Source organism: Aspergillus welwitschiae (assembly GCF_003344945.1).
Source record: "Aspergillus welwitschiae strain CBS 139.54b unplaced genomic scaffold BDQ94scaffold_6, whole genome shotgun sequence".
Taxonomy (NCBI): domain Eukaryota; kingdom Fungi; phylum Ascomycota; class Eurotiomycetes; order Eurotiales; family Aspergillaceae; genus Aspergillus; species Aspergillus welwitschiae.
In genome coordinates, this window is record NW_020798700.1 from 90,351 (window position 1) to 112,032 (window position 21,682).

The 21,682-nt window shown below is 48.2% G+C and overlaps 9 protein-coding genes and 1 non-coding gene across 10 annotated transcripts; 3 read left to right on the forward strand and 7 right to left on the reverse strand.

Annotated features, from left to right (window-relative positions):
- Nucleotides 1-641: 641 nt before the first annotated feature.
- Nucleotides 642-2,097, forward strand: BDQ94DRAFT_184644 (uncharacterized protein; the record flags this gene model as incomplete). Its single annotated transcript, XM_026774693.1, has 1 exon — nt 642-2,097. Exon 1 carries the CDS (start codon nt 694-696, stop codon nt 2,095-2,097), a length of 1,404 nt encoding a protein of 467 aa, XP_026629474.1. The 5' UTR covers nt 642-693.
- Nucleotides 2,098-2,492: 395 nt separating this feature from the next.
- Nucleotides 2,493-2,580, forward strand: BDQ94DRAFT_t57. Its single transcript has one exon. It is a non-coding gene; the product is annotated as a tRNA-Pro (tRNA).
- Nucleotides 2,581-2,729: 149 nt separating this feature from the next.
- Nucleotides 2,730-5,231, reverse strand: BDQ94DRAFT_184646 (OPT oligopeptide transporter family; the record flags this gene model as incomplete). Its single annotated transcript, XM_026774694.1, has 2 exons — nt 2,730-3,221; nt 3,272-5,231. The coding sequence occupies 2 exons, from the start codon at nt 5,229-5,231 to the stop codon at nt 2,734-2,736; spliced, it is 2,448 nt and encodes an 815-aa protein (XP_026629475.1). The 3' UTR covers nt 2,730-2,733.
- Nucleotides 5,232-6,521: 1,290 nt separating this feature from the next.
- Nucleotides 6,522-9,008, reverse strand: BDQ94DRAFT_184648 (Zn(II)2Cys6 transcription factor; the record flags this gene model as incomplete). The annotated part of the gene is made up of 5 exons (XM_026774695.1): nt 6,522-7,089; nt 7,147-7,756; nt 7,817-8,274; nt 8,324-8,866; nt 8,935-9,008. 5 exons carry the CDS (start codon nt 9,006-9,008, stop codon nt 6,522-6,524), a joined length of 2,253 nt encoding a protein of 750 aa, XP_026629476.1.
- A 322-nt stretch (nt 9,009-9,330) lies between these two features.
- Nucleotides 9,331-10,430, reverse strand: BDQ94DRAFT_167353 (TauD/TfdA dioxygenase family protein; the record flags this gene model as incomplete). Its single annotated transcript, XM_026770787.1, has 3 exons — nt 9,331-9,936; nt 10,006-10,215; nt 10,272-10,430. 3 exons carry the CDS (start codon nt 10,428-10,430, stop codon nt 9,331-9,333), a joined length of 975 nt encoding a protein of 324 aa, XP_026629477.1.
- A 1,157-nt stretch (nt 10,431-11,587) lies between these two features.
- Nucleotides 11,588-12,154, reverse strand: BDQ94DRAFT_167354 (ankyrin repeat domain-containing protein; the record flags this gene model as incomplete). Its single annotated transcript, XM_026770788.1, has 1 exon — nt 11,588-12,154. The coding sequence occupies one exon, from the start codon at nt 12,152-12,154 to the stop codon at nt 11,588-11,590; it is 567 nt and encodes a 188-aa protein (XP_026629478.1).
- Nucleotides 12,155-13,055: 901 nt separating this feature from the next.
- BDQ94DRAFT_157436 (uncharacterized protein) lies at nt 13,056-13,956 on the reverse strand (the record flags this gene model as incomplete). Its single annotated transcript, XM_026768743.1, has 5 exons — nt 13,056-13,351; nt 13,430-13,479; nt 13,531-13,630; nt 13,697-13,794; nt 13,934-13,956. The coding sequence occupies 5 exons, from the start codon at nt 13,954-13,956 to the stop codon at nt 13,056-13,058; spliced, it is 567 nt and encodes a 188-aa protein (XP_026629479.1).
- Nucleotides 13,957-14,870: 914 nt separating this feature from the next.
- BDQ94DRAFT_137841 (isocitrate lyase/PEP mutase family protein) lies at nt 14,871-15,914 on the forward strand. The gene has a single exon (XM_026765130.1). It carries the CDS (start codon nt 14,947-14,949, stop codon nt 15,739-15,741), a length of 795 nt encoding a protein of 264 aa, XP_026629480.1. The 5' UTR covers nt 14,871-14,946; the 3' UTR covers nt 15,742-15,914.
- On the reverse strand, nt 15,895-17,584 carry BDQ94DRAFT_157438 (MFS general substrate transporter; the record flags this gene model as incomplete). The annotated part of the gene is made up of 6 exons (XM_026768744.1): nt 15,895-16,104; nt 16,320-16,443; nt 16,496-16,742; nt 16,822-17,103; nt 17,185-17,415; nt 17,470-17,584. The coding sequence occupies 6 exons, from the start codon at nt 17,582-17,584 to the stop codon at nt 15,895-15,897; spliced, it is 1,209 nt and encodes a 402-aa protein (XP_026629481.1).
- Nucleotides 17,585-20,497: 2,913 nt separating this feature from the next.
- Nucleotides 20,498-21,663, reverse strand: BDQ94DRAFT_113695 (uncharacterized protein). The gene is made up of 2 exons (XM_026763612.1): nt 21,492-21,663; nt 20,498-21,419 (listed from the first exon to the last, which is right to left on the reverse strand). The coding sequence occupies exons 1-2, from the start codon at nt 21,577-21,579 to the stop codon at nt 20,800-20,802; spliced, it is 708 nt and encodes a 235-aa protein (XP_026629482.1). The 5' UTR covers nt 21,580-21,663; the 3' UTR covers nt 20,498-20,799.
- Nucleotides 21,664-21,682: the final 19 nt, after the last annotated feature.

Here is a 21,682-nt window from a genome sequence, read left to right on the forward strand (position 1 = left end):
CCGACAACAGTGAAACATCCGGTTCTGCGAGGCCTCATAGTAACTTGGCTGTCATTCATGATGACAGGCCTGGCACATTGCGCTTCCACATACGCGATTTCACGAGATCTATGGCCCACTGGAAAGCTATTTTTCTGTTTCATGGTCCAGCCACTTGGCCTCGCAATGCCGTATATACTGGGCCGGATCTTTCGGCGATCGAGTTTCGCCTGGTTATTGAGTGATCTTAGAGTAAATGAGCTGGTGGATTATGTGTTCACATATGCCTGGTTTCACTGGACCATCCCTCCGCTGTTAGATGATCCCGCTTTGGTGGCTCTGCTCATGGACGCGCCAATTCCTGTCAGTTTAGTTAAGTTTGTTCAGCAGTGTCTGTCACGGGCATTCCCGTGGGTGAGATAAGAGAAGGGCAATTGGTCGGATGGCTATATATGTTGTGCCTAATAACCGAAATTAAACATCTTTAACTCCGTTTAGAAGCCTCTGCCGGTATAGTTTCCGTGATAGGGCTGGTGGGAGATCTACCGGCGGCGATGACATCACGAGTCTCCACTTGGGATAAGATTCAACCATCAACCTTAATTGTTCGAGGTTCACCCCTGGCAGGATTGTTGAATTCCTCCAGCTCCTGGGAATCCGAAGGGAACGATTCACAAGACTACACCTGGCGAAGATGCAACCAACCACGTCGGAATGAGCCAGACAAGCGAGGCGCCTCTCTTCGTAGTGGAAGAGGTCATCTGCGCCTACCCCATCAGCACCTTCTACGACTCGTGTCCGCGCTATCTCTTCTATGCCCTCCTTCTAGCCACTTGTGTCACTCGCTGGACCGGCTGGCTCGCGGACGTTTTTCTGGGTGCGGCAGCAACATACGCCGGAACCGCTGCCATCCAAGCATTCATTCTCGTCTCCAATCCGGCGAAACGCGACCCATACGAATCCATAACAATTCCTTTCGTCCCTGATAACACCTCGCTGTGGGACAGCTTCCCATCTCTAATCACTGGAGCCGATCATATCGAACTAAGTCCGGCTGCACTTGAGTTAGATGCTGACGCCGTCCTGGCCATCGTAGTCACGGCTTATCTCACATTCCTCCCTCTGCAGTGCTGGTCCCGTGCCTTTTCCCACGAAAGGGCCCGCTATATACTCTTCGCTCTATGGCATGTCCTCATGCTCGCGGGGTCCATCTGTGCCCTGGTTTATTGGCCGACTCTTCGCGACACCCCTATTCAATACACTTTCTGCTACCCGGATCTTCCACCCATGGGCACCGTCTCTAGCGATGGATGGGAGTCCTGGCAGCGCACCTCAACCTGGAACAACAGTGTCTGGGAGATATTCAGCAATAGTACCATGTTCGACCAGCTACCAGGCGTCTGCTTCTATCCCTGCTTCAACACAACTCAAATTCTGCGCCAACAGACCACACTCGAGGCGACCGTCGCCACGGGCGACTACCGCATCCATCAACGAAGCAAATTCTGGAATGAGGTCGTCTACTCCAAACGTTACATATACAGTCTTATCGTCCTCACTGTTGTCGTTAACTTCTTCCTTCTGTTATTCAAGATCATCCCATATCGCTCTCGTCTTCCCTCCGCCCAAGTACGCAGCATCTGGGCAGAAAGGAAGAGCATCTTCAACGGGTTGAGGAAGGACTTTCGCTCCGCGATCTACGTATCTCAGCTTCATCGAACCGATCTGATGGACTCGACGAGAGAGAAGCTCTCGGTGTGGAGACCTGCTGGAGGTCTCTTTACATTACACGCCTTGGGCTCGTGGTTCAGACTTCTACTTGATACGGTGATCCTCTGTGCGTTGGTATTTAGCATCATCGTGAGCCCGTTGACGGTCATTGCTTTCGTGGTTTGGATTGAGTATTATATCCACGAGGATGGACCGTCGCAGGAAACACCACAGCAAGTAGGACAGTGGTCGCCATTGGTGTCTATTGGGTTTTTGTTGATATCCGCGGCCATATTGAAGCTGAAGTATTGGGTAGCTTCGAGGGAAGAGTTGGAGGAGGAGATCGGGCATTTGAGGGGGAAGTTGAAACGGTTGGAAAGGCTTAGAGAAGAGAAAGTGTATGAGTAGTGAAATTACAATCAAATATTACGCCTTCATTCTTGCAGATTCATCGTCATTGGAACAATCAATGGTTGAACTTTCCTCGTCAAGTTCTGTCGCTTCCGTTTATTGGACCGGAACTACTAATATATATCTTGGCACTGCAATTACTGGAGGGCAAATCCTGACTGCATGTGTTCCATTGCGATGTGTCACTTCAAAAGCCTGTCAAAAGTATAATTATGGATATGAAGATGCGAAATATGGTAGCAATACATTCTGTGACACCAAATTTTTTCAAAGATCCTCACATGGCTCCAAATCTATTCTTCTTAACAAGCTGCAGCATGCCTGAAAAGCGCTGATTCTGGGATTGCTGATTCCACTCATATAGCCCTTATTAAGTTAACCCTCCATAACAAGCCCGGGTGGTCTAGTGGTATGATTCTCGCTTAGGGAAAACCTAAGCATAAATGCGAGAGGTCCCGCGTTCGATCCGCGGCTCGGGCCTTGTATTCAGACACTGCGAAGTGTCGATTTCTTTTTTTGCTTCTACTATTTATTACCTTTTACACTTGTTTATAACCATTCTCCTATTGCTTCTTTCTATTCTCTAGATAGATACTCCTCCCCACCCAAAGAACCACAACCCCGGAGAAAGAATCAAATCTTCCCCCCCTCGGGAATCGCCAACAGCGCACACCCATCATTATCACACCCAGCATACGAAACCTCATTCCCCCACCAATTCAAATCGACCTCCTTATATTCGACGGCAAAGAAAATAATAATCGCCGAGATAGCCACTCCGCACGACATCGCCGTCGTGAACACATACGCGTACTTCTCCCACCACGCCTGCCACCGTCTCTTAATCCAGTAATTGAAAATGAACCCCACCACCATCGGACACCACGCGTACGTGACATTGTAGGGCGCGATATCGCAGATCCCGTAGAACACGAGCGGGATGTACACGTATCGGAGACCGGAGCGCGGGCGCCACTTGGTGATGAAGTAGAAGGGGATGGGGAGGAGGGCGCCGACGAGGAAGCCGTAGAGGAGAGGGTTGTAGATCTGCCCTGAGCCGAAGAGGCGGCGTGGGCCGATGGCGCCCCAGATTACGGAGGAAGTGTAGAAGTCTCGGGCACCTATGAACTTAGTTAGGTATGTGGAGATATGGGAAGGAGGGGTAGCTTACTGGCGCAAGTGAACTTGTTTGGCTGGGTGGTAGAGCACACGTCCTCGATATTGGCAAGGGCCCAGACATTCACCCCGAGAGACACAAACGCCCCAACGATGGTAGCCACCAGCTGGGCTGCGAACATCACTCTCGGGGGAATCTTCATATAGTGGCCCAGTTTCAGATCAGCTACGAACTGGATGGACTGGGCACAGGCGATGTATCCGAATGACTTGAATAGAAGGTTGGCGACGGGCTTGCCGGGGATGGCGTATCCGCCAATAAACTCGGCGATAACGTTGTTGGTGACTTCGGAATTGGTGATGGCGTAGACCATACCGTATGGGATTTGCAGGACGAGACAGAGGATGATGGCGAAGACGATACCCCAGATGGGCATGCCAGTGTCGTATTTGGCCACGCCGATGCAACCAAATACAAAGGACACGGCCAGCACAGCAAGGTACCACCATTCGGGAACCTCCTTGTATCGCTTCATCAAGCGATTGTGCACGTCCTCGTGCTCTTCGCGCGCGCTGGCCCACTTCCATAGGGCTCGGAAGCCCTTCATGATCTCGCGCCGGTTGTAGAGCGCGACGTGCACGATCGTGGCCAGGTACATGGCGAAGAAAAAGAAGAACATCACGGAGTACCCGGCCGTCAGGTAGGGTTGGCTGTAGCCTTCATAACCCTCTAGGTCGAATTCGCCCTTGCTGTTCAGCACGCGGGTGACATTGTAGGTGTTGCCGGTGTCATCGAAGACGTCGTTGCTGATGATGGGGAAGTAAGCGGTCTTCCACACATTGCTGAAGTATATGGGGGCGATGACGCAGAAGGCTCCCAGGATGGTACCGATGCCGATGTTGGCCAATGCGTAGAAGGGGTAGATAATCGGGTCATAGAGTGCGTAGACGATGTTCCAATCAAAGGTAGGTAAAGGGTTGAGGCCAAGCCCGGTGATAGTGCCACAGATGAGGGCTAACTTGACGTTATCCGGGGCGATCCAGTTCATCCAGTTGAAGTAGGAGAGGGCCTGAAAGATGTACCCCGGGAACCAGTAGTAGATGAACATGCCTATGAAGCAGTACATGAAGAAGCGGTATCGGCTGATTTTCCAACCGTGGACCCGCTCACGGCCTTCATCGCTGTGCAGTGCCTTGTTCAGAGCAATGGTTGAGAGGCACTTAGGGTAGATCATCGATGGCGGGTATACTAGGAATCGACGTACCACGCCGGCACAGCCGTAGCCCAATAGTTGTGTGGAGAGAGTAATAAGGATTTGGAAGCCGGCTTGATCGTACAGAGATGTCAGGTTATAGAAGGACTTGGCTTTCAGCACCTGGAAGATGTAGGTCACGTATGCTGTGCCGTTGGTACCGCCGAAGGAGACGTTGGACATGACAGTGATGAGCATGTGCTCCTTCTGGTTGAATGGGCCAGGGTTCAGAGTGAACTTCCAGCCAAACAGGTTCCACTGGCGCGTAGGCAAAGTCCTAGCCATGAAGACACCGCAGGGGTAGGACAGCAATTGAGCGACAATGGAATAAATGATAATGGTCGGATAGCGCAAAGTGAAGAACTGATTGACACCCGTGAAGACGATGGTAGCTATCATGCCCAGGAACCAGGCTCGAAAAGTGTTGGCCGAGATATCAGGGTCATCGGTTGGGTCAACCACAGCGCGCACCTCCGGATAGGGAGAGTCATTCTCGATGAGATCCCGGTGCTTCTCAATATCTGAGATGACCTCCTGCAGCTGAGAGAGATCAATATGCTTGGTGTCGGCATCGAGGATCTCGCGCGCCTGAGCGATGATTTGAACCGGGAAGTTAACGTCGAGTTCATTCTCGGCCACAATCTGCCGCAATTGATCCAGGAGAGACTCGAGATCAGACTCATCGATCTTGGTAGCTTTCACGTCAGCCTTCTCTTTATCAGAGTGGCTGCTCAAGGAGATGGGATCTCTGTAGTCAGCCATCTTGCCTGTAACCCCCGGTGGGCCACTCTAATAAGGCATGAGTGAGTACCAAAGACCGTGATGAAATATTAGATCAATAAATCGGACTCCCTTGGGGGCACTTTTATATACATACATTTACTCTCCTGTTTCTCTTTTGGACGCACGAAGGTATTGAACGCGATTTGCTTTAGCACACCATATTGGTGCAAGATAACACATACGCACCTGATGCTATCGCTTGCATTTCGCTTGCATTAGGGCGGCGCCAATCGATTCAAACGCAAGGCATCCCACCAATGAGACGCGTGACTAAGTTCCTGTGTTACATCCTTCAATACACGCCTCCCATTCGCTTGTGTGCTTATCACTTCAGGCTAGTGGCGTTCTTCAGAGAGACTTCTGCAAATGCAAGTCAAGCATGGTATGCGAGGTACCGCACCGGCGGTTGGGAAAATGCACAGGAAGTGTGAAGCGGATATCGACGGATTGATAAATGCTGATAGCGGTTCTTATCAACCTGGCTACAAAGAGCTAATTCGGGAGCATAATATTACTAGTCGGTGTGGTAACAAACTGTAGTGACACCAATATAGCCGAAGAGTCCAACCCCGCTCTGGATGGGACAGCGGGATGCAACCAACGCTAACTCACAGCCCGCCAGGATTCCCCGCTCCCATTCTTTTGCAGTGATAAGGTCATTTACACTGTAAGCCGACTTTAATCAGTAAATAGGTCTTTTTTGCAAGATAGAAGCATTTATTATAGATTATAGTATCATACACAACTGTTCACCATGATCAACGACGTATTCCATTTTTATTGCACTGAATGATAAATGGGCAAAAATTGATGAAAAATCTTGAGTGGGGTATCCCTGTGTAGGACTGGCCTCCTGACCTCCTGCTAAGACATGCAGCCCAGTATTCCAGTACTAGTAGTAGAGTTTGAAAACGGGGGGTCTAAGAGCTTGTCAGGCCACATGGCGCTATGGGCCGCTTAGGGCTAGCCGTGAAAGAAACCGGGATTCCTGCGGTTTTCCGATGCTATTCGTGTTTGGCTGGACTAGCAGTTATCGCGCGATCGAAGCTTTGCGGGGCCTTAGCCGAAGTATCCTATCACTGTTCGGCTCTTAAGTATTTAACATTTGTCCTTCTTTTCTTTCGAACTCATACGCAATCTTCCAACTACATGGAGTGCCTTGGATCGAACAGGATGCCCGAATGAGCTAGTACTAGAAAGTTCAAAATTCTGAAATAATATTGTCCAGTATCACTGAACCACGAATAAAGTACTGCTGCCACGGCATTACTACAAATCAAGGTTGTGAGAATCCACATTAGGATCCACTAAATCCCAGCTTTGGAGACCACCTGCACCATTCATAGAAGGGTATTCCTGGGCTAAGTATTCGTCGAAATTGGGAGTGCTAAAGTCAGCTATCCCAGGCATAAATGAACCGAGGAAGTATCCTTCAATGGAAGGAAACATTGACGAGTTATTTTCTATTGGTAGCGGGCTTACCTGTCGTAGACTGCCGGCGTCGCCCAAGGCGCCATCCGTATATGTCTGATTATCGGGCTCTTGAGCCAGTAAGAACGATTGTGGGGGTGTTGAGAGATTGTCATGGTCACCAAAGCTCATTTCTGTGTTACTTTGGCCGCGAGAATGTTTATCTTTCTTTCTCTGCCGCCTGCCCCAAAGCTGTTTTAGCATCCGGCTGTAGGTGTGGCAGATGTGGGATTCAGTCGACGCTGCTTTATCTAGAACAGCTACAAATTTGCGGGCTGAGGTAGTAACCTTTTTGTGCTGCTCTTCAGATTGGAGCGCCCCTGCTCGGTCTGCTTTGTGAAGCAGGACTGCTGCATAGACTCCGTACCTGCCAATGTGTGTGAGTTTCATTCACATTTGAAGGCTAAACAAAAAGCATCCTTACAAATAGTAACGAGACGGTAGGTAGCATAAAACATGCTGGGGGTCGAGATTGTTCATCAACTTCAGCAAACTCATCGCTGCACTAATAGCATCAAATATGTACCGACCATCCGGGGATGCCATGATGCCCTTGGATAATATGTCGGCAAATGGGCGCTCCCTCTGCTGTCTTTTGGTCGACGATCGGTGTGGACGGGAAGCCCTCGTCAGAACTGCCTGGAAGGAAAAGGCATTCGTATAAAGGCAAATATATTCGTACATGATAAGAAGGGTGGTCTTTATCTTCGGAGACACAGCTAGATTGCCCCATGCCGAACGCCACGTAGTTGCAGAAGTTCGAAAGTCGTCGAGATACCGCGCGTAATCACCTTCGTAAACCATTGCTAATGTTCGGTCCTTGGACGAGTAAAGAATTGCATGAGCATTATGCAAGATTTGTATCAATTCCATAGAGGCTTGCAACCAAGATGCATAATCCTCATTGTCATTCTCCGGACGTGGCTGTAGACTCGGGAAATCGTCGGCCGTGAATTTCGCGGCAAGAGACGGGCCTCGGGACCAGAATGACTGCCCAAGTCGGACTGAAATCTGGCGATCGGCAATGAATATATCTGGGAGTGGTGTCAGAAGGCACATTGAGAAAACCAAAGTTGCAAACTATAAAGACTTACATGCCCAGACAATTCTGTCTTGCTCTGTTCGTTGCTTTGACCCACTGTGATTGAAACTACGAAAGGCGGCTTGGTCGAGGCGCTGGAGATAGCCCTGCCGCACTGCGAGCCCAACAAGCGACCAAGCTGTTCTATCTTCGCTGAATAAATTCTTTGGCAATTCAGATGATGTTTCATGAACTTGGATATGGGGAAGCCACTCCGCTAATAGCAACAGCCCCTGGACAGTTGCTGGGGTTTGGGTCCAAGGGTGCGCCAGAAGTACATCCACCAGGAGGCGTTGAGTGTGATCCCAGCAGTAGCGATGGGTAAGTGAAAGGTGGGGGTCGTCTCTCGACGCAATGGTGAGAATAGCCGTGAGTAGAAAGTATTCTGATCTTTGGATGGTGCTCATCTCTGATGAGACTAGCAAATGGGAAGGGACGATTGGACAGTATGGATGATAATGGCAGAGATATCTGATCTCTGTCAGCAGACGCAGATGGGGATTCATGAAGTGTGGCTAACTCATGTAGTAGCTCAAATACCAGGCTCGGGCGCAATAGACCTCTCTTGACCAACTCGTAATCATCGAAAATAGTTGTTAGACACGTCTGGTGGCCTCGTAACCCACCGGACCCGTTTATCAAGGACGCACTTGCGCTTTGCACTTCAGTGTACAGTTGTTCATTGGAATTTGTTATGTTAGTGGGCTGCGCTTGGGCCTGATTTTCCGACTGGCACTGACCAGACAAAGCTAGTATCTGCAGCGCATCGGATGGATTTCGGAGCTCCATAGCTAGGAGGTCTCGAGGATTCTGTCTACCAACGCTGCCTTCGTCATCTGAGGAACATTCAGTCACATCCGACATGGTACTAGCCGGTTCTACTCCAGGTCCATTTAGGTCTCCAGTATTTGTTGGCAGCGAAGTTTTCTTGCGTCGCGGAGTGCTTGACTTGGATGGATGTTGTCGAGAATTACCCCCTCGCCGGGACTTGATGAGAATGCATTGGCTCTTAGTATCATGACAATAGGCACAGGGCGGCTTGCTTGGTTCCCCAAAGCTGTCACTATAGCCGTATTAGCGGCTACAAGTGAAGATGAACGCGTCGTGGAGTTGTGTATAGAAGATCCTTACAGATCGCATCTGGTCTTGCGCTTACGGCATCGCAGGCATGCGCGAGATGACCTCTTACCTGTACTGGCAGTCATGATTATCGAGATTGATTTATGCGTCAGTAATAGATTGTGATTCCGAAGAATCCTTAAAATCGAGGCCTTTTCATGGATATTGCGGGGTTTATGTGGAGAATTTCGGCTATAGCCGATATCCATTGCCGATGTCGGTGTCTTCACGGGATCGTGGCGATAACAATAAAGCAACTGCTTATGGCAACATAACGCTGATTGCGCACTGTGAATTAACGTGAACAGTAATCTCTAGAAGACTAGATATGATTATTATTGGCTACACTATAATTTCGTTGTAGCAACAGCAAGCGTGAGCCAAATTAAGTACAAAGTAAGTAGCCGCTTAAGGGAGGCCCATACGCTGATCGCTCTTGGGATTCAGACCCCATGCTAAGCTGCTGTCATCGTGCACAGTAGCACGTCTCATGTCCCTCCTGTACTTGGTCGTGAACTCGCCACTGATGGCACGGTGCATGGTACATGTGTTGTCCCAGACAATCATATCGCCAACATTGATCCACTCCACTTCAATGACATACTTGTCTTGACTCGAGTGCTCAAAAAGCCTATCAAGAATCCCTTGAGATTCTTCAGGGGAGACACCTTCTAGTGAGTGAATATGTTTGGCAAGGTATATGGTGGGGATGCCGGTGCGCTCGTGTTTCTGGAGTAGTAAATGGCGGGACATAAAGTGGTCTGTAGGGTTAACATCCTTGAAGTGCTCCGGAGCAGCCATTTTCTTGGAATGTAGTATGGAGTGGCGGGCGACAAAGTTCCTGTCGTGCAGAAATCTCTTAAAGTCATCGTCAAGATCACGGTAGGCACCCCTCATGTCGGCAAATGCAGTGGAGCCCCCAGTCCCGGGTGGCGGCAGCTCGTGGGCAAGAAGAAGAGAGTAACCGGCTCGACGAGGGTTGAAGCTAGAGTCTGTGTGAAAGAGAGAATTCCCCTGGAGACAGTCAGTTCTATTCCTCGTTTCTCTGTCTCTGAACGGGTACTAGATAGGAGGGTAATATACCTTATTCGCCTCGCCTCGCGGGCTGTTGAGATCCACAATGGAGCCGTCAATTTCGCTGTTACCTACGTCAAAAAGCTCGTTGTATTTGAGGCGATGCACACGACCCGCCTTATTGTAGGGTGTCACATCGTCAAGTTCACCAAACTTGCGAGCCAGCTCGAGGTGGGTCTCGTCGACGAGATTTGTCTTACGAACAACGGCAAAGCCATACTTTAATACTTTCAGTGAATAGCTCTATAATTATTGTTACCAGTTCAATGTCGTACCTTCTTTACCGCATCCTCTATAAAGCGAAATGCTTCGTCGGTGACACCGTGGGTGAAATCCAGGCCAGTAATCTCGGCCCCAAACCCGTTCTTGATGACCTTAAGGTTCGGGTTGGAGCGAAGTACAGCTTGAGTCACAGTAATAGAAGTGGTAGACATGGTAAGACAAATGAAGCAATGGAATTTTATAAGAAAATAGCAATGCAGTGGAGCTATTGTGACACTTGTAGGTTTGCTGATGGGCGTATTTGATTAAGGAATTGGTCTCCTTATTATACCCGCAAGCAAGGCCGGGTAACCAGACGATGCAGGAAACCGTCCATTGCCGATACCACGCGGTAAAGTCATGCTCAGATCCGTTATTGATAGATGCACATCCTTTACCGACAGGATATTAACCGTATATTGATGAGCTGTAGTACCAAATATTCTACCGTGAAGGTCGATATTGAGCCCCAGACTATAGTAGATTTACATCTCCATCGGCTATGGCACCAAGGATCGGCTATGGGTAACGTCTCCCATCGGCTTCGGTGTCCAGACCATTGACGGCGTGATTTGGCCAATCCGGAGGATGGCCCTGGGGTATTTCAACCTGGCCATAACAGCACCGGCTCAGGAAAGCCCTATCTCTGGCCTTGTCTCGAGTGCGAGTTTTAAAATCTATCTCTGTCCCTTTGCTCCCCATCGCGCCCTCCTCGCGCACCCGAACATCTCCGTCTTCCTCGTCCACGCGGGGCCTATAGTATCAATGAGGCCGTCTCTTGCGAGAACCGTCATGATCGGCTTGCACTTTGACGAGTTTCTAACACGAGAAGCTTCGGGATGCGGATGTCCCAATTCCATTTAGACTGCGATACTCTCACCCCAGAGGAGCTGTGCCAAGCCATCGATGAACTCCTGTCCGAAGCGACCGCATATTTGTGGCTAATAGCGAGGACCTGCAGCGGATTGCTCCAGTCGTATCAATGCATAACTCTCTCGCGGCGCACTTAATCGAGGAGTCATTCGCGGACGCCGAGGGACGGAGAGTAGCTGGTTGTCGTTTCCACTTGTTACCAGCAACCAATCTGCGGGGTAAGACGGGCGATTTTCCCATAATGGTTTGGCCGGATCGATTGAAGCATGCAGTAGTACTAGATTTCAGGGTTCGAGGTCAGAGCTTGTGAAACAGCGTAAAACGACCATTGCTCCTTTCAGACCCTACACAATATATTTTGTGTTCCCTCTCCCTTCAAAGCAGCTAACCATACCTGTTTTAAAGGTATCCACGTGATCTATTATCAATCTCGTATCTCCGTATTGACAGAATGACTCTACTGAAGCACCAGATCGACCATGTCCTCATCATCCTCTCTGAGAGTACATGAGATTGGAGTGCAACCGTAATTGTTCATCAGGTCCTCATTTGCCGCATGATCGAGTAGCAGCCCGACTATAGCCCAGTTCCACAACCTGGTAGCATAGACGACTGGTGTGCACCCGGAGTTATTCTTCACGTAAATGTCAGCTCTGTTCTCCAGTAGTAGCTTCACCATCTCTATGCTCCCCTTCCCGATTGCATCAAAAAGGGGTGTGCAACCAGCATTATCCTTTGCATTAATATCAGCGCCATACTCAATGAGTATCTTGAATATGGTTGTGTTGCACCTATAGGTGGCCCACATCAGCGGCGTCCGGCCATTCTCGTCTTTGGCGTCAACCATGGCCCTCCGAGAAAGAAGCAGGAGCATGACGATATTCTCGTACTCTTCGGCTGCTGCTACAAGCAAAGGTGTAGTCTTCCAATAGTGTCCGTACTCTTCTCTAGGATGATATGTTTTGGGATGAAACCTAATGTGGGCCTGGGCGTTGACGTCGACATCATTTTTGGCAAGCAACATCTCAACAATATTCTCGCTTGCAGTCAGAACTGCAAGAGGTAGAGACCTTCCCACATAGGTACAGCCATCATAGTAGCCAAAGCCCGAGTACCATTCAGAGTCCACGTGATATGATTTCCGACAGAAGGAGCAGTATAGGACATTATCAATCTCAATTCAATATATTGTCCTATCCAGTGACAGTATAAGTTTCTTATCACCGGGCCCGCGGATAAGAGCGAGGGCAGGAAGTATTTGCCTATTAATAGTTTATTTACCCAACTGTCCCTTCCGATGTTCTTCCTCAACGGCCTTGTTCTCAATATAGTCGAACGTGGGCGCCGCTTTCATATTAGTACCATTAGTATCCCTTTCATTAACAAGGTCCATTTATCTAAAAATATGGTCGCGGAAGCTCTCATACTCAGGACCAAGTGCATATATAAAGAAGAATGTCCACTTAATCTTAGAAATAACACAGTCAGGGTTAAGAAGGAGCTTTTCAGCATGAATCTTCCAGATCTTAGCGCCCAATGCTTGGGCGTTCTATACTTTTCTCTCATAAGAGACATGTACCACCGCTGGAGATTCATGTATGTGCCAGTGCCTTCCAGTTTAAAATAATCTTTTACAGCCTGGATGAGCAACTGGACTTGTGAGATCTTAAAGACATTGATTCTCTGTACAGCATTGTGTGTCAATTTCGCCGTAATCATTACCAAGTAAAACTTTTGGTAATAAGTCTACTATTATATCTCATCCTCCTCTATTGGAGGCACCGCTCCATCGTCGGCAACAGGAGAAATTCAAATAAACTGGTTGATCTTCTGGTTCCATTTGAACCAGTTACCAGCATTGTCAAGGATTGGAATATTGTTGTAGAATACACTTAGTCTAAACTGCTCAAATTTTGCAGTGTCAGTCATGGTATAGACAGATGCTCCTCTGGACTGAAGAACTCTGAGTTAGATCCGTTGTTAGTTAAGTCAGAAGTGACCAGGAAATCACGGTCTGATGAGTTGAGTAGGCGCGCTTCTAACCCAAAGAATTCTAAATTTAATACAGCGCTGGGAAGACTTGAGATAACAGATGGGCTGCGGTCCGACGAGCTTGGCGTAAGTATATATGATAGAGGGACATATTCACTATCTGGTAATTCAGACACCTTGAGATAACAGCCATACAACTCAAAGAAGTGAGGGAAGTAGACATAATCAACTATATATCATGGCTTCCGCTCTAGGAAGATTGTGGGTCTGTTTAGCCGGAGACTGTACCAGGTTGAGTTGTTATTACTTGAGGTCAGTGGTGCATGTCCGATCTCAGGATTTGTTGAGTGGAGGGGACTTGGTCCCTATTCTGGATTGGAGAATGCAGCTTGAGTTTGATGAGGAGACTTTTGTCTAGTAGTATACCGGGACCTGGCAATAGCAGACGCAGCAGCAAGTGCCCGGTGTATACACTCTTCCAGGGGTAGTTTTCTGTATGCTCCTCCAACTGCATGTCGTGAAAGTAATGGAAATTTAACCCTTTAGATTTGTGTAAAGTACCAATGACAGATACTTTGAAGATAGTATACCAAATTAAGCTCTTTATCAGTCCAACTGTGTGCCTTGTAAGATCTATGTCTTCTTGTTATTAGATAGCTTGGCAGACTTTCCCTTTTCAAGAAGATCAGGGTATAAAAGAGGAAAGGAATATCTCAGCATACTAAACGGAGCTGGTTGTTTCATGTCTCTCTGCCAATATGATATATCTGTAGCGGTGTGGTGAGATGTCATTACCTATGAGGTGTTGTACGCTTTGATTGGTCCGACGATCATCTTTAGCGGTATGATAATGTGTTGTCTCTTGCGAGGACTGGTTGTGGAATATGATTGGTCTGGCAAATATCTGTAGCGGTGTGATGATTTTGTCAGATTCATGAGACTATTCCACACAACTTTCCCCCCTCTTGATCATTAGGAGTTTGTCCTCTTCAATACAGAATCAACTGAGCCATCCCAGTTTAGTCAACAGATGATGTTAATGTAAACCACAATCGCGCGGCCCAGCTAATAATGCTATATAAAAACCACTTTTGATAATTGAAATATCTCAACCATTTAAGGAGTATAAAACTTTATATTGAGTATGTAGACTATAGTGACCATAAATTCTTTTTTAATATTTTTTACAGATTTTTATAACTACATATAATAGCTGGTAATATAAAATACATGTATTTTACTCGTATTTTAAGATAGTCAATATATTTAATATAAAAAATTTTTTAAAATTTTTTGAATAAGTCTACTATACTTATCTTCTAGTTATTAGGCTCTATATAGCCTTATAGTCTCATAAAAAGTGTATTTGTTGAGATATAATAATTCTAAAAAATAATAGATTTTGTATGGCATTACAAGATGGGCCGCGCGATTGTATGGGCCGCGCGATTGTGGTTTACGTTATCACTCGATGGGGAAACTTAGGAGTAGGGAATATTCTCCAAACTAAGCTAAGCAAACCCGGGCTCATAACCTGTTGAAGTGAGAATAAATTGATTGATTGATTGGTTGCTTCTTCTATCCTTACAGGGGCGGGGTGCCTCATAAATAAAAAAAAAAAAAAAGATCAAGATGGCAATGTCTCACCATCTGAGTGGAGTTGCATGCAGCCTCGCGAGTGGACAATTCCAGAGCAATGTTCTCGTATCTCCGCATCTACACATTACAATGACTCACCTCTCTCTATACCTCTCTATAAAGCCGACCTCTTAACTAATTCCCCCTCTAATCAAAGTACCTCTATCCATTCTCTCAACCATCATCATGTCTTCCCAAAACGACCGTGCCATCTACTTCCGCAGCCTCCACCAACCCGGCAACCCGATCGTGCTCAGCAACGTCTACGACGGCGCCACAGCCTCCTACATCGCGGGCCATGCCACCACCAAGGCCATCGCGACGGCCAGCTACGCCGTGGCCGCCTCGCAAGGCATCGCCGACGAGTCGCTCACTCTGCCGCAGAACCTCGCCGCCGCGCGCACCATCGCCGCCGTCGTGGCCGCTACTACGTCCCCACAGCTGCCCCTGACCGTCGACATGCAAGATGGCTACGAGGACGTCGCCCAGACTATTCGGGACGTCATCGCTCTCGGCGCCGTCGGCTGCAACCTGGAAGATTTCGACAACGCAGCGGGCAAGCTGCGCTCGCTCCCCGAGGCCGTGAACCGCATCCGCACCGCGGTCCAGGCTGCCCGCGAGGCTGGCGTGCCAGATTTTGTGATCAATGCGCGCACTGACGTCCTGGGCCCAGCGGGGACGGGATCTATCGAGGACGCGATCGAGCGGGGAAAGGCGTTTCTGGATGCGGGTGCTTGCACGGTGTTTGTGTGGGGACCGGGCGGTCGGGGAGTCTCTGGGGATGAAGTCAGGGAGCTGGCGAAGGCGTTGGGCGGGAGGGTTAATGTGAAGCTGATCCTTGGGGATGGATACTTGACGGTGTCGGAGTTGAAGAAGATCGGAGTTGCGAGAATCAGTCTGGGGCCGGAGTTGTGGCGGGCGGCGATGGGGGCGTTTAGAGAGACGGCGGATCGGTTGTTGGCGCAGGTTTCGTATGATTAGTTTAGGCCTTTGGGGTATGTATATGGCTTAGACTTGGTAGATATGATATGAGTCAACCGTACAAGACATTTGAATCTAACGCTGCTATTGAATATATACCTTCTGAATTAGGTTAACAATCTCCTACAACCCAGACACTCATAGGATCAAAATCTAATTGAGCTGCCGGAGCCACTTCATCACAGGTCCCAGAAGGCTAAGAACCGAAAACAATAGCCCAACTCCAGCAGTGACCGCTGAACACCAGAGACCCGTCCGATACTCTTGCACAACTCCATGGCCATGCTTAATGTCCAGTTCTTGTGTTACGGCTGCCGCTATAGCGAGAGCGACCGCAGCTCCAAATTGAAACGCGGTATTGATCTAGGAAAAGAGCACTTGGTCGGCTTGAGCAGATTATGTTGAGACATTCACTGCAGCCAGGCAGCTGTCAGCTGATCCTTCGCCTTTTCTTCCTGCGTGGTCTCCGACCACCTCTTCCAACCACCAACCATCTTCTTGAGATCTAGATAGATCAAATCCATATATCCTTGACCCTTCGTCTTGACAGATTATACAGCTAGAACGGCGATACGTACCATGCCACCGCAAAAGCTTTTTACATTCACAGGGACCAGTGAAAGCATGACTGTAGATACTGTTACCCATGAAAGGGAAATGCCAGCAATTCCAAGGATTGAAGTTGGCAAAAGGCCTGTCCAACTACTTAAAAGTCAGTTCTATGTATAATCTTTCGCGGGGGATAAAAGCATACAAGGACATATTCTCATGCATGCCCACACTTGTCGGTATAGGAGCCACTACAGCCATCGACATTCCAAAAAATAGCAGCATTCTGGGACTGACTATATCGATCAGATATCCCAAGAGCATAGTGAGAATGAGGCCGCAGCCTCCCATAGGGGGAAAGCAGACCGCAGTTTGCTTTGCAGAGAGATGGCTGACCCGCTGCGCAGCGAGGACTGCGTAGTACAGGGTAGTTTGGTAACTGCCATAAACAGCTGGAACAGAACATGGTGAGCAATCAACATACAGCAGATTATTCATTTCGCTCTTTGGAGCGGGCAATTCCATACGTACCAAAAGCTGAAAGCCATAACAGAGGAAAATGTGGCAGCTTCCACAAAGACAACGGCATGATCGGATTGCTCACCTTCTTCTCCACGAAAACGAAGCCAATGAGAAGAACAACAGAAGTGACCAATAAGCCAATAATGAAACCTCTATTCCACCCCTGCACACCCCCACTGGAAAGTACAAACGAGAGCAATACAAGTCCAGCGGTAGACAGGGCTGCTCCCATGTAGTCTAATCGTGGGCGTGCACCGCCCTCTTTTCGATCCTTCGGGAGAACGAAGAATCCTAGGACCCCCAGACACCCCGTGATAATGACGCTGAGTCGGAAGACATATCTCCACCCTAGAGACGCGGAGACGAACCCACCAAAGATGAGGCCTCCGCAAAAGCCCAGCGCGCCACAGGACGCAAAGACTGACAAAGCTCGCGACTGGTCCTTACCGACGTAATAAGAACCGATGATCCCAAGTGACGACGGGACAGTCATGGCAGCTCCGATTCCTTGAAACGCACGAAAGATCGCCAGTTGGTTGAAAGTCTCCCCAACCCCGACCGCAATCGTCCATATGGACAGCCAGAGGAGGCCGGTACACAAGACTCATCGCCGGCCATACCGGTCGGACAGGACCCCAGACAACAAGAGAAAGCCACCGAATGTCAGCGTGTATGCAGATATGACCCACTGAAGATTGCTCGAAGTGACATTGAATTCCTGTTGGTTGGTTGGTAAAGCAATACTCACGGCCGCATTAAACACGTTATCCATGAATTGGGCGCCTGAAGTGACAAGAACTAGTGCACCACGCGGTGACATAATCTTTCCAACATCATGATTCTTTTTATTTTAGTTATTGCCGCTTATGGGGGGAAGATAAAAAAAAAGCGCTTGGAGCTCACCTGCACAGGTGGGATCATCTCTGCAGAGAGAGACTGAGATTTGTGTACGATTGGTCGTAATGTTTCCTCTTGCTGCAGTATTTAAATGGCATGCTGCCTGGCCAGGTGGATGAAAACAACCCCTACTTAGGGATCCCAGGCGTGGGATTCCACACCAAGCAAGGGGGTTTGTGCGTATCCTAACTTGGTTAACCCACTCTGCCAACCCGAAAATATACCGAAGTGGTGTGTTCACACCTTGCCTGGCCTAAGGGCTTATTTAGTCAATGAACTGCATTGATTACAGTAGGCTGTAGGCAGACTTTGGGGAACGAAAGGAATCACCCGATCATAATGTATGTAAGTAGCAAGGAAGCCCATTGATTCTACAGCACATTTAAAGGTTACGATATCGAGGAGCCAACGTTCTCATTTCCTGTCTAACAAACTTGTCGGCATTCCAGAGAGTTCATATACCGGAGCAGGAGACTTTGGTTGTAATTGCGTATTGTTTGGGCTGATTCCTGGCTCTTTCACCCGTCCACCTGCCGGTAAATCCACAGTCGATTGAAGCCAGGGATCTTGTTGGAGGGCCTTTCGTGCGCCCGCACAGCCAGTGCGCCGCCGTGAACATATGCCATGGGCTGGGTATTGCACAGAGGCTTCCCGGTGTCTGCAGTGAAACTCGTAGAACGACGGCCATGGCAACGCTCACATCTTAAATTCTCGACTGAGGCTTTTTGGGTATCGTCACGCATCAAGCTGGAATCTTCCACTGCGGCCCGCCTATGGGGGGAGCCCACACCGACTGTGACAAAGTAGCCGATCTTGGCGTCGTCCAGGTCACCTTGATCCTCAACTGAAGCAGTTCGATGCACCCGTCTACAGGTGGCGTACAGTTAGCATTGGGACCATGTGAAAGGGTTCGCCTCATACTTGCGTCTAAGCCATAGCCAGATACGATTACAGTCGTTGTTGTTGTTGTTGATTCATACGCTGACCCCTCGCCTGAGCGACATGCAGGGTACTACTATCTCCACGCTCTATGTACATCCATTCATCGTAGACTATTACTTTCCTGACGAACTTGGAGCCTTGTCAAGGCCTGTGGTGGCCAGTGCCTGGGGTTGTGTTTTACCGCCCTCGTGGTGCGCGGCTTCGGAATCTCTGCGATGCCTCCGCAAAGTCCAGGACCACCCCGAGAACACTACTATCTTGCGGACTATCTTGAAACCTACTCTCCCTACCTTATCCTACTCCTCCCAGCATATCTGGTATTTTGTTGAATACCCTTCCAATCTTCTGTCGGAGGGCTTGGCATAGCCCACTAAACCGCAGGTAATTGATTAGCACGTGGACCACGGTTTCCGTTGCCCTATATTTGTATTTCCTATTATCTCAGAGCCTGCGCTGTTTTCCGTGTATCGCTAGCCATGAGTTATCTCTACTAAACTACTAGTTATACTCGTTTATAGATACTTATATAATATACTCTATATCAATACAGAAATTACTCAGTGTCATGAAGCGTGAAGTTCCGCTGACGCATTACTCCTTACAATGTGGCTAATCTACGGAACCCTGGAGCCTGTGCTGCGGATGTTACTGCCAGATGAAGCACTACTCCGTATACCTCCGTTATATTGATATTAAGGTGAATAGTATGGTATAGTATAGCGGATACCATACCATGCGATGTAAACCTTTACAGGTAAGGTAGTATTCACAGCAACCTAACAAAACTTCGTCCTCCTGTTCCTCAAACTTGTTTATATACTCCAAGCCATCAGCAATGTGGCCATGGCAATATACAGGCTGATTCACGGGAGTAAGAGGCATCTCCTGCAATGGCTCTAGGTGTCGTATAGAGTACAGAATATTGATCATGAACCAGTATGGAGCAGACTTGATGCAGTAGACCCAGAGCAACCAGAGTTATACACATCCACCACTATTACAGAAAACAAGTAATATACTATAATCAATGCTATGATCAAAGTATAACCTGGAAGTAAATATGTATAATAGTATGTATCAAAGGTTATAGATTCTTTGAATATCTAACTATCAGAAATATCTAATAATAAAGTAAGTCAATTAGTATATATAATATTCTCTAGCTTACTATTTATTCGAAAACAGTCGTAAAAGAACGGCAAGCTCCAGTGACAAGATTTAATCACATGGAATTCTGCTTGGACCTACATAATAAATGCCAGATCTGAACGCATGCGTTACTTCTCTTCTTATCCAGTGTTGCTCTTCGGACCGTGTCTAGCTGCATGCTGACTTTCCGACCATCATGTCTACCAACAACATTCTCTACACCTCGGGATCTACGAGCCCAGCTAACCCGCTAACCATATACTGGGTTGAACAGTTTCAAAACACTTTCACAGGACGGGATGGCTTCTCCATCGAAATAAGATATAAGTCCTCTGCGGTCAGAGGTATACTATCTACGGACATCATTTTGGTTTCGCGGAACGGCGGATTTGGAGTGTTCCTCGTTTTTGTTTCTTCGGAAGGCCGACAGTCTCCGAGGATGTTAGCTTATAAAGAACACCGGCTGCACAATTTGTGGATGCAGATGCCTTAATGAGTCACAGGAACAATAAATCATTGAGGAATGGTTCTGCACGGTGATGGAGTTTATTTCCACAACCGACCCATGCTTGGGAACGTAATACCACATGCGTATGCAACCCTCTACAACCCTCTTCGTTGTCATTGGAATGCTAGAGAGGCGGTTAGTTTCCTTGAAGTGATAAAGATGGAGCATGCTTCCAGAACTGAAGATGTCAGTCAATTCGAGTGTATTCCCCCCCGAGGTATTTGACCAGAGTGAGGTGTAAGTCAATATGTTTCTTTCCTATGCTTGTCCCGGACAAACCGGCTGTGTGCTTTGAGGTATTTCTGGCCTCCCTTTTGGCTCGCTCAACCACAATTGATATTCTATTCGGATAGTGATTCATTGGAATACTTCTTTGCTTCTCCCAGCATACAGCATTTTGTAGGCAATACGTACAGAGAAGAGTATCCGTCGGCCTCGGTATTCAAGGGAGATATTAGCCACGAATGGTATAAAAAATACACACTCCCCACTCAATCCAGCAAAGTACAATCATACACGACCCCCAATGGCGCAATATAATCCGTATGATTATACCCCAAATTCAAGGACATAATCTGTCCCACACTAACATTGTACGCCGTGGCAAAATCCTGCAACGTGCCATACGTAAACGTAAAATCCGCCATCGTACATGCCGAATTATCACAACTCGGAATCTTCACGGTCTGTCCGGTCTCCAGCACATCGTAAATACCAGGATTCAAAGCAGCAATGTATCCCGTCTGGGCAGTAAAGCTGAGGATCGAATCTGTTGTGATATTGTACCGCTCGTTGGCGATCTTCTGAATCGTATCCCCGGGTAAGATGGTATACACGTGGGGTCCACCGTAGATGCATGTGGCTGTTGCGTCGGTGTTGTTCGTGCTGAAGCAGGAGTAGTCGTCGGGGAAGGTAGCGCGGGCGGGAATCCGGAGGGTCTCGTTTGCGTAGAGAAAGTTAGGATCGGCGAGGACATTTAGACGGGCGAGATCGCAGGCGCCGACATTGTATTTGGCCGCTATGGTGTGGATGGTGTCATTCTCTTGCACGGTGTAGGTGATGTTGCTGGCTGCGACGTCGAGATTGAGGACGGAGCCGGAGCTGGGAAGAACTGTTTGGGTTGGGTTAGGTTATTTTGGGGCATGGTGGTGTGGTAGGGGTTTTAGGTGTGGTAGGGGCTCACCATCATAATCTACTGTGGCTGGTAGAGAAAGGACATTTCCAACAAATGCTGTTGTTAACAGGAACAGCCTGTTGGGGTTTGCTAACATGATGCTATGATCGCGTGTAGCTGGGGGGCTAGAAAGGAATTGGTCTTGGCCTAGAGTACCGAATAAACTTTCAATGCTAATGTCACTGCATTCAGCTACTGCT